The following is a 13,089-nucleotide window of genomic DNA, read 5'->3' as shown; positions in this document are numbered from 1 at the left end:
CACCTATCTATTCCCTACAACTACTCTCGTAAACCCATCAAATCCACCACCTCAAATATAAAATACACCCATTGTCCAAACTTATCCAGCTCAACGTATACAAGGAGCACATATTGCCACTCCTTATGCACAACATGTTCCTCCAGTATATGCAGTGGAAACTCAAGCTTTTACCAACTCAATATCGGTCAAGTTTCAACCGGAGGTAGATCAATATGAGGAGATGAAGAAAGATGTCAAGGTAAAGGTTGATGATGTGTTAGCTAGAGAGATTCATGATCTTAAGGAAGCAATGAGAAACCTCCAAACTACTAGGAGAAACCAAAGCCTAGAATATGAGGATATGTGTGTGCAGCCTGATATTGACTTGCCTGTAGGGTACAAACTGTCAAAGTTTGATATATTCAATGGAATTGGTGACCCTCACACACATCTAAGGGCATATTGTGACAAACTGGTAGGAGTGGGGATATATGAGAGGGTCAGAATGAAGTTATTGTTAAGAAGTTTATCTGGTGAAGGTTTTGCTTGGTACACACAACAAGATCCCCATAAATGGCATGGTTGGAGTGATATGGCACAAGACTTTATGGATCGATTTAAGTTCAATACTGATATCACACCAGATAGGGTCTACCTGACTAAGTTAAAGAAGAAGTCAAATGAGACATTTCACGAGTATGCTCTAAGTTGGAGGTCACAAGTAGCTAGAGTCCAACCGCTGATGAGTGAAAGTGAAATGACTGCTACCTTCATTGAATGCCAAGATAGCAGTCTTTACTATGAGAAAATGATAACCATGATGGGAAAAACGTTCACAGAAATCATTAGAATAGGAGAAATCTTGGAAGAATGAATCAAATCAGGAAGAATCCAAGACTTTACAGCCTTGCAAGCTGCAAGCAAAATGATTCAATATGGTTATATCAATGTAAGCAAAAAGAAGAAAAAAGATGCATATGCTGTCATGATTGACCAAGGATGTGGGCCAGGCCAACTTCCACCCTACCTAAATCAACCTCATCAACCCATTTACCCTTACCAATTTGGTGAAGCCTCAAAAACTCTCTACCTTTCTCCATCAACTCCTTACCATGTCTACAACACCCAAGCAAACTACTATCAACCTCGAGCTCCTACTTACAATAAACCACATTCATACCAACCAGTCCAAGTTTCAACTTTTCAAAATTGACCATATGTTGCACCTAGAGCTCGTCCAGATCATGAAATCAAAACCACTTGCAACTATACCAAAATAGCCGAACCATTGGTTCAGTTGTTTGAGAAGTTGAAAATAACAGGTATGATACAACCAATTGAAGGGAAAATTCCTGATCCTATTCCAAATTGGTTTGATAGTTCCAAGCGTTGTGCATATCATTCTGGAGTTGTTAGACACAACACTAAGGATTGCTATGGTCTCAAAAACAAGATTGAAGCTTTCATTAAAAAAGGAGAAATTCAACTTACTGGACCTCAGCCCAACGTGAACAATAACACTCTGCCTAAACATGGAAATGCTAACGTGAACATGATAACTGTCGAGGAAGATTTGGATGTGAAATGAAGTATTGTTCCAATTGAAAAGGTGAAAGAGGACACTTTATCTTCCTTTGATGCTCCTGCTATGACAATCCAGGAACAAACAACGATAGAGGTTACTGCTACAACTATTTACATGCTTCTCTATAACATTGAGACACCGACCATTTGGAGTGCTGAACGAGAGGAGACTTTGAAGAATTAGACTTGTACTTCGTCCTTGGTTCACTGGGAGTCTTGGTAGATTGAACAAGTAGTAAAACTTTTTGAAGTAGCACGATTTTAAAAATTGAAGCTTAAATCGTGCCGTAAAATTTTATGTTGTTTTGCCTCATTATTTTTGAAAGATTAATTGCAAATTCTATGAATGCATTTTCTATTTTCTTAATTGCCTCTTACTTAGTAATTTCAAATATTTTTAATATATCAATTTTTAATGTGCCAACTCTATGATTGTGACATAATGAAACAAATGAACAACGTTTGATGTCGAACAATATGGTAAAATATGTGAAGATGACTTAGAGCTGGACGATCAACCATGAAACGTGACAACATGACAATATACGAGCATGAAAAAGTCAAGACATTATCAAGGGCGACTTTAGATAGGTTTCTTTTGAATGTAACTTCCACTTTTCATGTTTTGTGAACTACGTTCTGATTCCACCGATAGGATACATAGGCAGCCCATATAAGGTTCAATTTTACTATAGGACATTTCTAAATTTCCTTATTTGTAACAGGAGAACTACGTCTGACTTGATTTTCTTGGTGGGATACGTAGGCCACCCACAGACAGTTTAGTCATATTAGGATAGAAATTCAAAATCCTTTTACTATTTATGTAATTTGAACTACACATGACCCCATTTCCTTGGTGGAATATGTAGGCAATCCAAATCAGATTTGGTCCCATTATTAGAAATACTCTTTCTATGTACTTTGAACTACTTTCTGACCTGATTCACTTGGCGAGATACCTAGGCGTCCTATATAATGTTCGGTCTCACGACAACATAAATTTAGTATACTTCTATGAAATTAACACTGGGGCAGATTTTGGAAGACATGGTCAAGAAATGACTGAACATTGTCATGCTATAAGCTACTGCCTGACAAGAAGTAACAAACAAAAGACGATCATTTTGTTTCTAATTGTCACAATCTAAGAGTTGGTAGAAATTATTTTTTTACAACTTATAAACATATACTTGCATATTTTTCTGCACACTGCAAATATCTCTTTCAAATTATAATTTTTTATTTATTTATATAAGATATACTTTCTTTTACTGTTCATCTACCAAGTCTCAAATGGAGATCACAAGATCTGAACAAAAAGGATGGACAAAAGGCCAACAAAGTCAAGCTTCAAGTCAATGAGAATCAACACCCCTTCCCAACTAAATTTTTTTCTTTGAGTGCAGGAATAACAAAGATACAAGATGTCAATATATAATTACATTAAAGGCATTATTTGCTTCCAGGGCCTCGTCTGAATAAGCCAAATGACCCCACCTTTTACTTTATCTCTAACTTTATTTCTTATATTTCATCATGAATTTATATTCTTACTAATGTCTTTAGCCAAAATCTGCAGGTAAAATCCCCTCTATTTATTGAATAAAAATCAAGTCCATTACAGGCGCCACTCGATCTACCAAATTGCACATCAAGGCTTAAATGTCGAAGACCAGAGTTTATGTTCAACTAATTACAATCATCGACATCAACAACAACCGAGTAACTTAACTAATTTTATTTTTTACTTCATTAAATACCTTTATAATTCACTTTGTCCACCTTAACTACTTTATTTTTGAATTTTATAGGAATCAACAATAAGCTTCCAAAGACAACTGAAGACATCGCTCAACCCCACAATCATCAACAACACGACTTTATTTCTCACTTACCTTTATTTTATTTTATTTTAATTTATCATGACTTCATTTATAATTTTACTCTACATTTTTATAAAAATTGACATCAAGCCTTGAAAATAATCGGAGGCATCACTTTATCAAGCCCCGAAGACAATCAGAGGCATCATTAAAACTAGTCCCCAAAGACAATTGGAGGATATTAGGCTTGTCCACCTTCAGTACAATATATTGGGTGTGTCCACCCTAAAATAGGACATATTTGGGTTCGTCCACCTTAAAATAGGATATATCAAGTTCGTCCACCCTAAAATAGGACATGGGTTCATCCACTCTAAAATATGATATATCGGGTTAATCCATCCTAAAATAAAACACAGGTTCGTCCACCCTAAAATAGGACAAGTTGGGTTCATCCACCCTAAAATAGGATATACACACATTTGGGTTCATCCACCCTAAAATATGATACACACACATATTAAACCCATTCTTTATGATGTCATGAACAACTTTACCTTTTTTACAAATATCATTTATTATTAAGACCCCGAAGACAATTGGAGGCCTCATTTATCATTTAAGTCTCTGAAGAAATCATAGACATTCTCACATCATCTGCATAAGCCAGACGACTACATTCTTATTTTATTCACTACTCTAACAATTACTTTAATCTATTTTACCTACTTCAACAACTTTATCTTATATTTTACTGACATCATTTATCATTAAGTCTCTGAAAACAACCAGAGGAGTCATTTGTCATTATATCTTCGAAGACAACCAAAGACACTAATTGGCCATACGACCCTATCCTCATATGCCATAATTCTCAACATCAAGTCTTCGTAGACAATCAAAGGTGTCTTTATTTACCAAGTCTCTAAAGACAACTAGAGACAACATTTAATCACTCACCTTTGTCATCTCATAAGTCACACGACTTCATTCTTATTCTCACACATATATATTACCATTTTATTAATTTATACATTCTTAAACTTTAGTTTTATCCCAACATGAAACTTTCTCTTAGCAGTGAACTGGGGTAAATTTGCTGAAGAGGAATATCAAACTCACTAGCAGAGGTCAAGGATCTAATCTCGAACTCATTTCTGCCTACATCCCACGAATACGTAATATGTAGGTTATCCAAAATTTCCTTCCATAACCACCTCTACATCTCAATTCAATTAACTCATTTTGTGACTCCTCGAGGCTAAAAATCCTTTAGTGTCAGTCTCATCAAATTCTCCCCTACCCATATTTGTTGGATGAGAAAATTTTGATATTAAGTCAACTTCTTTGCTTGAAAACTTTTTTATCGTTTTCGATCAAAGAGGGGCAAGTTATTGACACTCAATTTTGTCCCTCCTTTCTTGTAATTCATTCTATTAAGCTTCTAAAATAATAACTTAAATATTTTATATTCACTATTAGTTTTGGTTATTACTACTGTTATCGTAATAATCTATTACTCTAACCTTTATTATTTTTATGGTTATCATCCTTTTATTATCATTTTCTCTATTTTAAAATTGTATATTTCATATCAAAACGATTACATATTGTTGTCTTCTTTAAAATGATTGCCATTACTTTATCTCAAGTTTCTTACTTACTAAAACTTTGTACATATATATATATATTATACTAGTTATTAAATTAGAAGTTCAAAGGAATTAAATTAAAAGAGGAGCACGCCATAAATAAAAAGAATTGGACAAAGTGAGTCCAAAATTTGTCATAATATAAGCCTAAACAAAATGCAATTCTTTTCATTTAATTCATCCCTTTTTAGAATCCAAACGACAGCCCAAATTTGTTCTTTCAAGACAATGTTGAAGACTACCAGATCTAGGGTTTGAGACTCTCTCTCTCTATCCTAAGCAGCCCCCCTTTTGTCTTCTTTCTCATTTTTAATACAATTCCAACTTTGTCAGCCAAAAGATAAAAAATGCTACACTATTTTCGTGAAAGCTTCCTATACCTATTTCAATATATTCATCAAGATGCATTTGAGTCCAACACATGGCAGATATGGCTTCAGAAATGAGCTCACCATTTCGAGCATAAATCTGACCAGATCACGTGAAGGCCATGTCTATCCAAGAACACAACATTCAAATTTCAAAATACATCTTTTTCAACTCAAAATCCTACCCAAATGACCATCTAGAGCTTAAACCTCTTCTATAAATATTTCCTCTGTTTTTAGTACAAAAAAAGAGTTTTGGTTGTGAAGAAAAATCACCCAACAAGCTTTTTCACTCACAAGAACATCACTTTTATAATTGAATATTGCTTACAAAGGATTTTCGAATCTCCTCTCTTTTGCACTTGACTTTATTTGAGAAACGGATGTAGATTCGAGGCCTTTAGTTTCCCCGTTCACTGCTCCACAAGAGATAAAATCTTAATCTTTTCCTCTTTATTGGTAGATGATCGTATTTGAAATATTAGAGTTGCATTTGGAATATATTTGTAACTGAAATAGTTTTTTTAATAAATGAGTTATATTCATGTAATGTTTCTATCTTTTATTCACATCCAAATATGACTTTAAGTTATTCTTTTAGAAATCTTGACATATTACAGAATGGTTTGGAATGTTGATTCTTGTTAGTATGTGATAAGAAAATATGACTTAATTTTTCTTTGTTTCTAAGTTAGGGATCTTGCCTTATATATTAAAGTAAAATGGTTTGATTATATTTATATGTAAGGTTATGCAAATCTGGATTAAAAAAACTTTATTTTTGTTATCTTATTACTTGAGAGTAGTGGTTGTAATATATATCTTCCAATATGGGTTGATAATTTCTATATTTATTTCTTGTCGTTCATTTATATTATATTTTTCATGTAGATGTTTTTTTTCTAATTTACTTTCTTATTTTCTATCTTATCTTTAATTACATGTACACACCGGAGTCAAAGAGTTTCACTTTGAGACTCAACGCTTTGCTTCCAGAGTCTACATATCATTTACCCAGCTATATGCGCATGTCATCTACTCATCTCGAATTTCATTGCCTAAGCGTGAATTGCAAAATATCACTGTTTCTCGTGGAAGCCAAAATGGCTTTTATTGTTTTATATTGCTTTTGTTTACTCCTTAGTGTGATTACGATCTCTTGTGTGATTAATTGTTTATTTTTATTTATTGTTTGTGATTGACTCTTAAGAAACAGGTTACTATAGCTAAGCTCTTTTTAATGTTCTTTTTTGTAACACCTCGGATTTGAGAAAATAGAAATAAATGCAGTTTTCCAGACCTGGTGCAAGAACCACGGAAGCTATCGACGGTTCGTGGTCTGACACAAGGTCCGTAGGTGGAGTCTGTCATTAGGCACAAAATATTTATGGTCTCTGACCCCACCCACGATCCATCAGGACGGTTCATGGTTGGACCTATGGACCGTGGGTGAGGGTCAACAGCCAATTGGAGGGAATTGGTTGTTGGGTAAACTTCAAACGGTCATATCTTTTAGCACAGAATGAATTAGGTGGCCCATGACCTATCAAATGGAAGATAATTGAATCCACTTTCCAACGCCACTAAGTTTGCTAAAATCCCATCTCGGAGTAAAAAGTTATGCTCATTTTAGTGAAGCCCTGTCGGCCGGAGCTTGATCGACGACCTCTACTGACGGTTGGTAGGTCAAACCACAGTCCGTAGGTCCCTCCGTGGATGACCTTCGTCAGCTTTTAAGTTAGGGTCATTTAGGTCTTTTTCCTCTGCGTTAGGGCCCTTAAACTACGTCGTTTAATGCCTAAACTACATCGTTTTACTCAGTTTAAGCCTAATAACTTAGTCAAACATACCAGAACCTTTATTCTCCAAAATTCATCAAAATTAGAGCAAAAAAATAAGCAAAAGGTGCCAACTTTCCCAAGAACAACCAGCATATTTCCTTCAAGTTCCAACCCCAAAATAGAAAGATTTTTCCATAGGTTTCGTCACCAGGCATGTGGGATTTCACTAGTGGGTTCCTTTCATCCACTAGGTCCCTATAATTTATTCATATTCTTGATTCTCTGTATCTTGTTTAGACCTAGGGTTTCTAAAACCTTGGAGAATTGTTGGGATTTAGCAGTTATAGTGTTCTTAATCAGATTATCATGTTTTTGTGGAATCGTTGCTTAGTTCCTTGCATAAAAATCAAAATCCTAGTTGTGTAGATTCTCTTAGATCATGAATTACACTTGCTAGGTCAATTAAACAGATATACATGCTCCAGTTTCAAATGTTTCATTGTCAGTACTTAAATGTTGCATTCTCAGATTTTCACGTCAGAATATTGAGCTATCTAGTATTTCAGTTATGTTGTGTCATACATATTTCATGTTGGGAGTAGGCCTAGCACCGAGTTGGACTAGGGTTCAACATACCCTCATAGTCCCAGAACTACATGTCCATGTAGGTTTATAAGTCCCCTCTGTGGGCATCAAATTTAGTGATCACGCCAGTCATGCCTTTATACCCCTGGCAAGGTATATTGGGTCCTCTCGGTGGGGCGTATATATCGGACTCCGCATTTAGCTCACGTAGTTTTATGTCGGTTAATAGTCGTTCCCACAATCAAACTTTAGTGCATTTGATCAGGTTTTCAGTTATACTTCAATATTCAGTCTCAACATATTATGTTAATAATCAGTACTTGGTCATTGCATTCAGTTAAGTTCTTTTCAGTTATAATTTAGCATTTATATTCTGTTTAGATTATGTCATTGCTCAGTTATGTTTTGTTCAGCTTACATGTTTTCTCAACTATTATCTATATCCAACATGCTCAGTACATTCCAAGTACTGACACATACTCTGCGCTACATCCTTTCATGATGTAGGTTCAGGTATTCAGCATCCAGATCACGTATAGATTGATTCCCAATTCGTATTCAACAGCTTCAGTGGTGAGTCCTCATACTTTGAGGACAATAGACATGTTTTTCATATTCAGTCTTTTATTTCAGTTTCAGTTTTGCTAGAGTTAGCTGGGGCCATATCCCAACAACTCTAGTCAGTTAAAGGCTTTTTCGACATAGTGTTAGACTCAGCTTTAGTTTATGAGTGATTGTTCAGTATGAATTAACTCTTAGATATTATTTATACATATTCAGATCAGTATTGGGTATTCTCCACATTTAGTTAACTATTATTTTAGCTTCCGCATTAGTTCTTGTTTTCTTAGATAAATGCAAGTATGCTTATGTTATGCCAGATAGGGTTAGCTTGAAGTCACTCGTGATCCTAGGTCCTGTGTTTACCTCGGGACATGTCATTTTAAGTTAATAATAGGTTATTAGTTTTTCACATGGTTATAATTTTGGAGTTTAGTTAAATGTTCTTTTTCATAAAAAAGTGAACGTGCTTGCAAAGAAACTCTTGTTGTTTTCCTAACAAATCTAATCTATCTTTGATTATAAATGGGTCTTTATCACATCTGCTTCCTTTTTCAACCAACAATAAAATCAAATATTTTCAAAATCTTTTTAATTGCAATTTGGTTCTAACAAGAAGGAATTTTTATAAAATATTTTTTTAGTATCTTTAATAAATCTATTTGACATTTAACATTTATATTGTAATTTTTACTTTCTTACACTTAGCCTAATTAATTATTTAAGTTCGATTGGTTAAACATTGTTAATAGATCTTGAAGGATGCCTTACCTCTTCCCTTTAGATTAATTAAACCCTTACCTAGAATCTCATGTTTAGTAGACCTTTAAATGGAGTTAACTTTAGACAAAAACTTTTTAATTTTAGCTGCCCTAATTCACCGTAACAATTAGGTGGTGATTTCTTAAGTTAGTTAATTAATTAGGAATCATCAAAATATTGTACACTATTTTGACTCGGTTAAAATGGGGGTATAGGAACACTCATGAACAAGACTACACGACGTGGCTTGTGAGACTTCCTAAGACCTTTTTAAACCTTGTGCTCTGAATACTAGGTTTGTCATGACCCAAAGTACAACCTAGACTTGACATGGCGTATAAGACCTCGAGAGGCACTACACAATACACTTAGCATACATCATACAAGATAATAGAAAATCAAAAGAGTTTAAGAGTAGAATTTGTATAACAAAGAGTTTGACAAAAGTAGCGGAAGTTAATATAAGTCTCAAAGCCATCTATTACATCAAAGGAGTGATAACCCACACATTACATAAAATATCCAAAGAGAAAATACATGAAAGCAATAAAAAGATATGGGTCCTCGGAACATGAGGACTCACCAATCTTCAATCTCTGTATGGGATCACTAGCCATGAATTTGGGAAGTAGGAACGTCGAACCCTACATTAGTGAAACAATGTAGCCAAAAGTATATATTAGTACATGGAATGTACCAAGTATGATAGTAATGCATAAGAGTTATGAAATTATGCTAAAAAAGACATTACATGACATGTAATACCAAGCTAAATCATAAAATAACATGTTAGAAAACATAAGTCATAACCATGGTCAATGCAAACTAAACATCTTTAAAACATGTTTGAGATACTTTTCCAAAGTAACTTTAATTCATTATTGTGGGAGATTTTCCTTTAATCGATATAGACCATGTGAGCTATAACTTGGAATCCGGTGTCTATCCCACACCGAAAAGAAATGTCCTTACATGCCAAGGTAAGAACCATGAACTTCTAGCTTAGGTGGATACACTAGCTAATATCTATCTAAGATAACCTATGGTGGTACATCATTTATGGGATATGGGTAATCGCCACTTGTCCATTTGGTGCTAAGCATAAATCTCACGGAATAGTCATAAATCTTAATTTGTCTTATCATTAGAGGACATGGGTAATCGCCACTTGTCTTATCATCCATGTAAGGGCAAGTAGCCAATATAAGTTAGATTTCATAGAATAGCTCCTTTAATCTTGATTCAACTTAGGTGAGAAAACCTTTCAATCTTATGAAACCTTTATGTGAGAAAATCCTTTCACAATTAAAATTACAACTACTTTACTCTCAAATGAACCTTAAATCCTAAATTCAATTTCATAAAGAACATGTATATCTTCATAAATTCATCTTTAATAATTCAAAAACTTCTTCATATGATCAATTCTAGAAATCATGGATCATGCACGGGTCATGTGAATTCCTATCAAAATGTGTAATTTTATCAATTCATGCATAAAAAGACATAAAACAATGAATTATATCATAATTGAAAAGATTCCATGAGATTGAATAAAACTCTAGTTTCAATTAGAGATTCTAACTTTTAAAATTGGAGAATTTAGGAACCCTTTGGAGGAAAGGACTCCACAGGTGAATACTATCATACCTTGATGCCAAAAACTCAAAATTAATTGGTGAATTTGAAGACTTGATCTTGAAACCCTAGCCTTCTTCGTCAAGCTTTAGGGAGAGAAATATTGGGGAAGAATTTGGAGGGATTTGGGGAAATTTGAAGAATGATCTATGGTAGTTAGATTTTAGGCTTAAAAGACATATATAGGATCCATGATGAGGACTAAAATGACATAGTAATGGGTTAAGATAATTAGGGAAAGACCCAAAATACCCTCGTATAATAACTGTCATCTCGACCTATGGTTCGAACTACGGGTTGTTGGTCCACTTGCGGACCGTCCTGGTGATCTGTAGGTCAAGTACTGGGACCCTAAAAGTGACCCAACTTTTGACGGAACCCTAGGTGCAGACTATACCTACCAACCGTGGATCCCAACTTTGACCCTCAAAATTTAACTAAATCTGGGCTCACCTACGAGACCTACCTATGACTCGTACATAGAACATCAAACCATCCTAGTAAATCGTAAAAAAGGTTAATGGAACTTGAATTTTTTTTAAAAAGATTTACCCCTCCATTTACGACTCATAGGTGGGACCATAGACACAAACACCAGCTATGAATGTTTTGTAGTTTTCCTTCTTTTCAAATCTGAGGTGTTACATTGTGGCCTATGCATCTCTACATGTTTGGAATCCTTGCCCATGCTTCAGTTAGGCTTGGGCATGAAAAGGGATATTATAATGGGTAAAAGTTTCACATTAGTTGAGGAATGGAGTGGTGTTCTCTTTATATGGACTTGGTCAATGTCCCATCATGAGCTAGCATATGGGGTTCAATTACGTCCAAGTGTCATATCTTTACATGGTATCAGAGTTTGGCCCATCCCAATTTGTTGTTCACTAATGTTGGGCCTCCATTTATAAGTGTTCATTCTCCACTTGAGGTATGGGCATGCGGAGAAGTGTTAAGAAGTCTCACATCGGTAGAGGGATATAAATTTAGTCTTCTTATATGAACTTGGACAAACATCTCCTAATGAGCTTACTTTTGGGGTTGAGTTAGACTGATGTGTTCTTTACAGTAACCTGCAAGGCATAATTCGCCATTCATTTAACTACATTATTATCCACATTATTTCTATTCAATAGAAGGAATATTTTCTTACCTATAAATAATGGTGTTTCTTCCTTTTTGAAGGATGCAAGAAAGATGAGAAGTGTGGGGAAATATTGTAGTGTGTAGTGAGAGAGAGAGAGAGAGAGAGAGAGAGAGAGAGAGAGAGAGACAGTTTAGATAAAGAAGAATATTCTAAGTTTTCAACTAATTCATTGTAATGATCCGGAAAACTAGTAGGTGAACCTAGAGCCTAACTAATGTGTGTTTGAGTTTGTTGTGGGGTTTCATGCGTTTAGGGGTTAAACATCAAGGTAGGACCCCCCAAAGACCAACCAAGGTCCTTGAGGGGGACCCTAAAGCCTAACCCCCAAGACCCCAAAAAACCAAAAACTGCCCAAAATATCATGACCTATGGATGGTGACCTACGCCCCGTGGATGGACTCCGTAGGTCAAGGCCACTTTTAGTGACCCTCAGACCCAAACCACGGACCAGCAGGATGGGGCGTCACCCCACCTACGGTCTGTAGGTCTGGAGTTGTAGGTCACACCTGCATGCTGTCAAAGATTCGGCATATGTGGGGTTAGTTTGGTAAATTGTTTTTTAAGTTAGTTGAGTTAATGGACGGTTATTATTAGTTTATTAATGTATTTTAAGAGTTTTTAAAGTATTAAAACACCTTTTCTAATCCATTCTTCCAAAACACAAATTAGAACCCACCTCTCTTCTCAAAAGTTCTCTCTCTAAAAACCTCCATTTTAACTCAAGTTTTGTGGAATTATTCCCTAAAAGATATGGTAGTATTCATCCTTGACTTAGTTTCTTTCAAGGAGCCAACTTCAAAGATAATTTCAAGTCTCCAAAGTTCCCCAAAAATCCTAGTTTTCAATCTATGCTTGGGTTCAATTCCAAATCATTTTCAAAGGTTTTATATGGTGAATCATGAATGGATTGTTGAAGTATTGATGAATTATGTTCAATTTCTTCTATGAACCCATGTTTCCCCTAAAATCCTAAGTTGTGATTTGTGATTGACAATGATTGATTATGAAAGTATGTTGAATTGTTTATGTTTATATTGAATTAGTTATTGGATCATGTTAATTTCCTTATCTATTGTAGTATCTTAGATGTTTAGGTTGTGATTGATGTATAGCCTTGGAAGGCAATTTCATGAAGGATGTATGTATGAACATGATATGAAGGATATGTATGTGATCTCAATGAAAGAACTATGATCATGTTTAGAA

At 34.9% G+C, this 13,089-nt stretch overlaps 1 protein-coding gene across 1 annotated transcript; it reads left to right on the top strand.

The window, feature by feature from the left end:
• The first annotated feature begins 223 nt into the window (after positions 1-223).
• On the top strand, positions 224-856 carry LOC125858990 (uncharacterized). Its single transcript, XM_049538742.1, has one exon. It carries the CDS (start codon positions 224-226, stop codon positions 854-856), a length of 633 nt encoding a protein of 210 aa, XP_049394699.1.
• The last annotated feature ends 12,233 nt before the right edge of the window (positions 857-13,089 follow it).

This window comes from Solanum stenotomum, chromosome 3, assembly GCF_019186545.1.
Source record: "Solanum stenotomum isolate F172 chromosome 3, ASM1918654v1, whole genome shotgun sequence".
Lineage (NCBI taxonomy): Eukaryota > Viridiplantae > Streptophyta > Magnoliopsida > Solanales > Solanaceae > Solanum > Solanum stenotomum.
The sequence above is the reverse complement of the archived record's forward strand: the minus strand, read 5'-3'. Positions and strand labels throughout refer to the sequence as shown.

What these genes read in the sequence shown, in the direction of transcription:
- LOC125858990 (XM_049538742.1), top strand. Translation starts at nt 224, where the DNA reads ATGAAGAAAGATGTCAAGGTAAAGGTTGATGATGTGTTAGCTAGAGAG.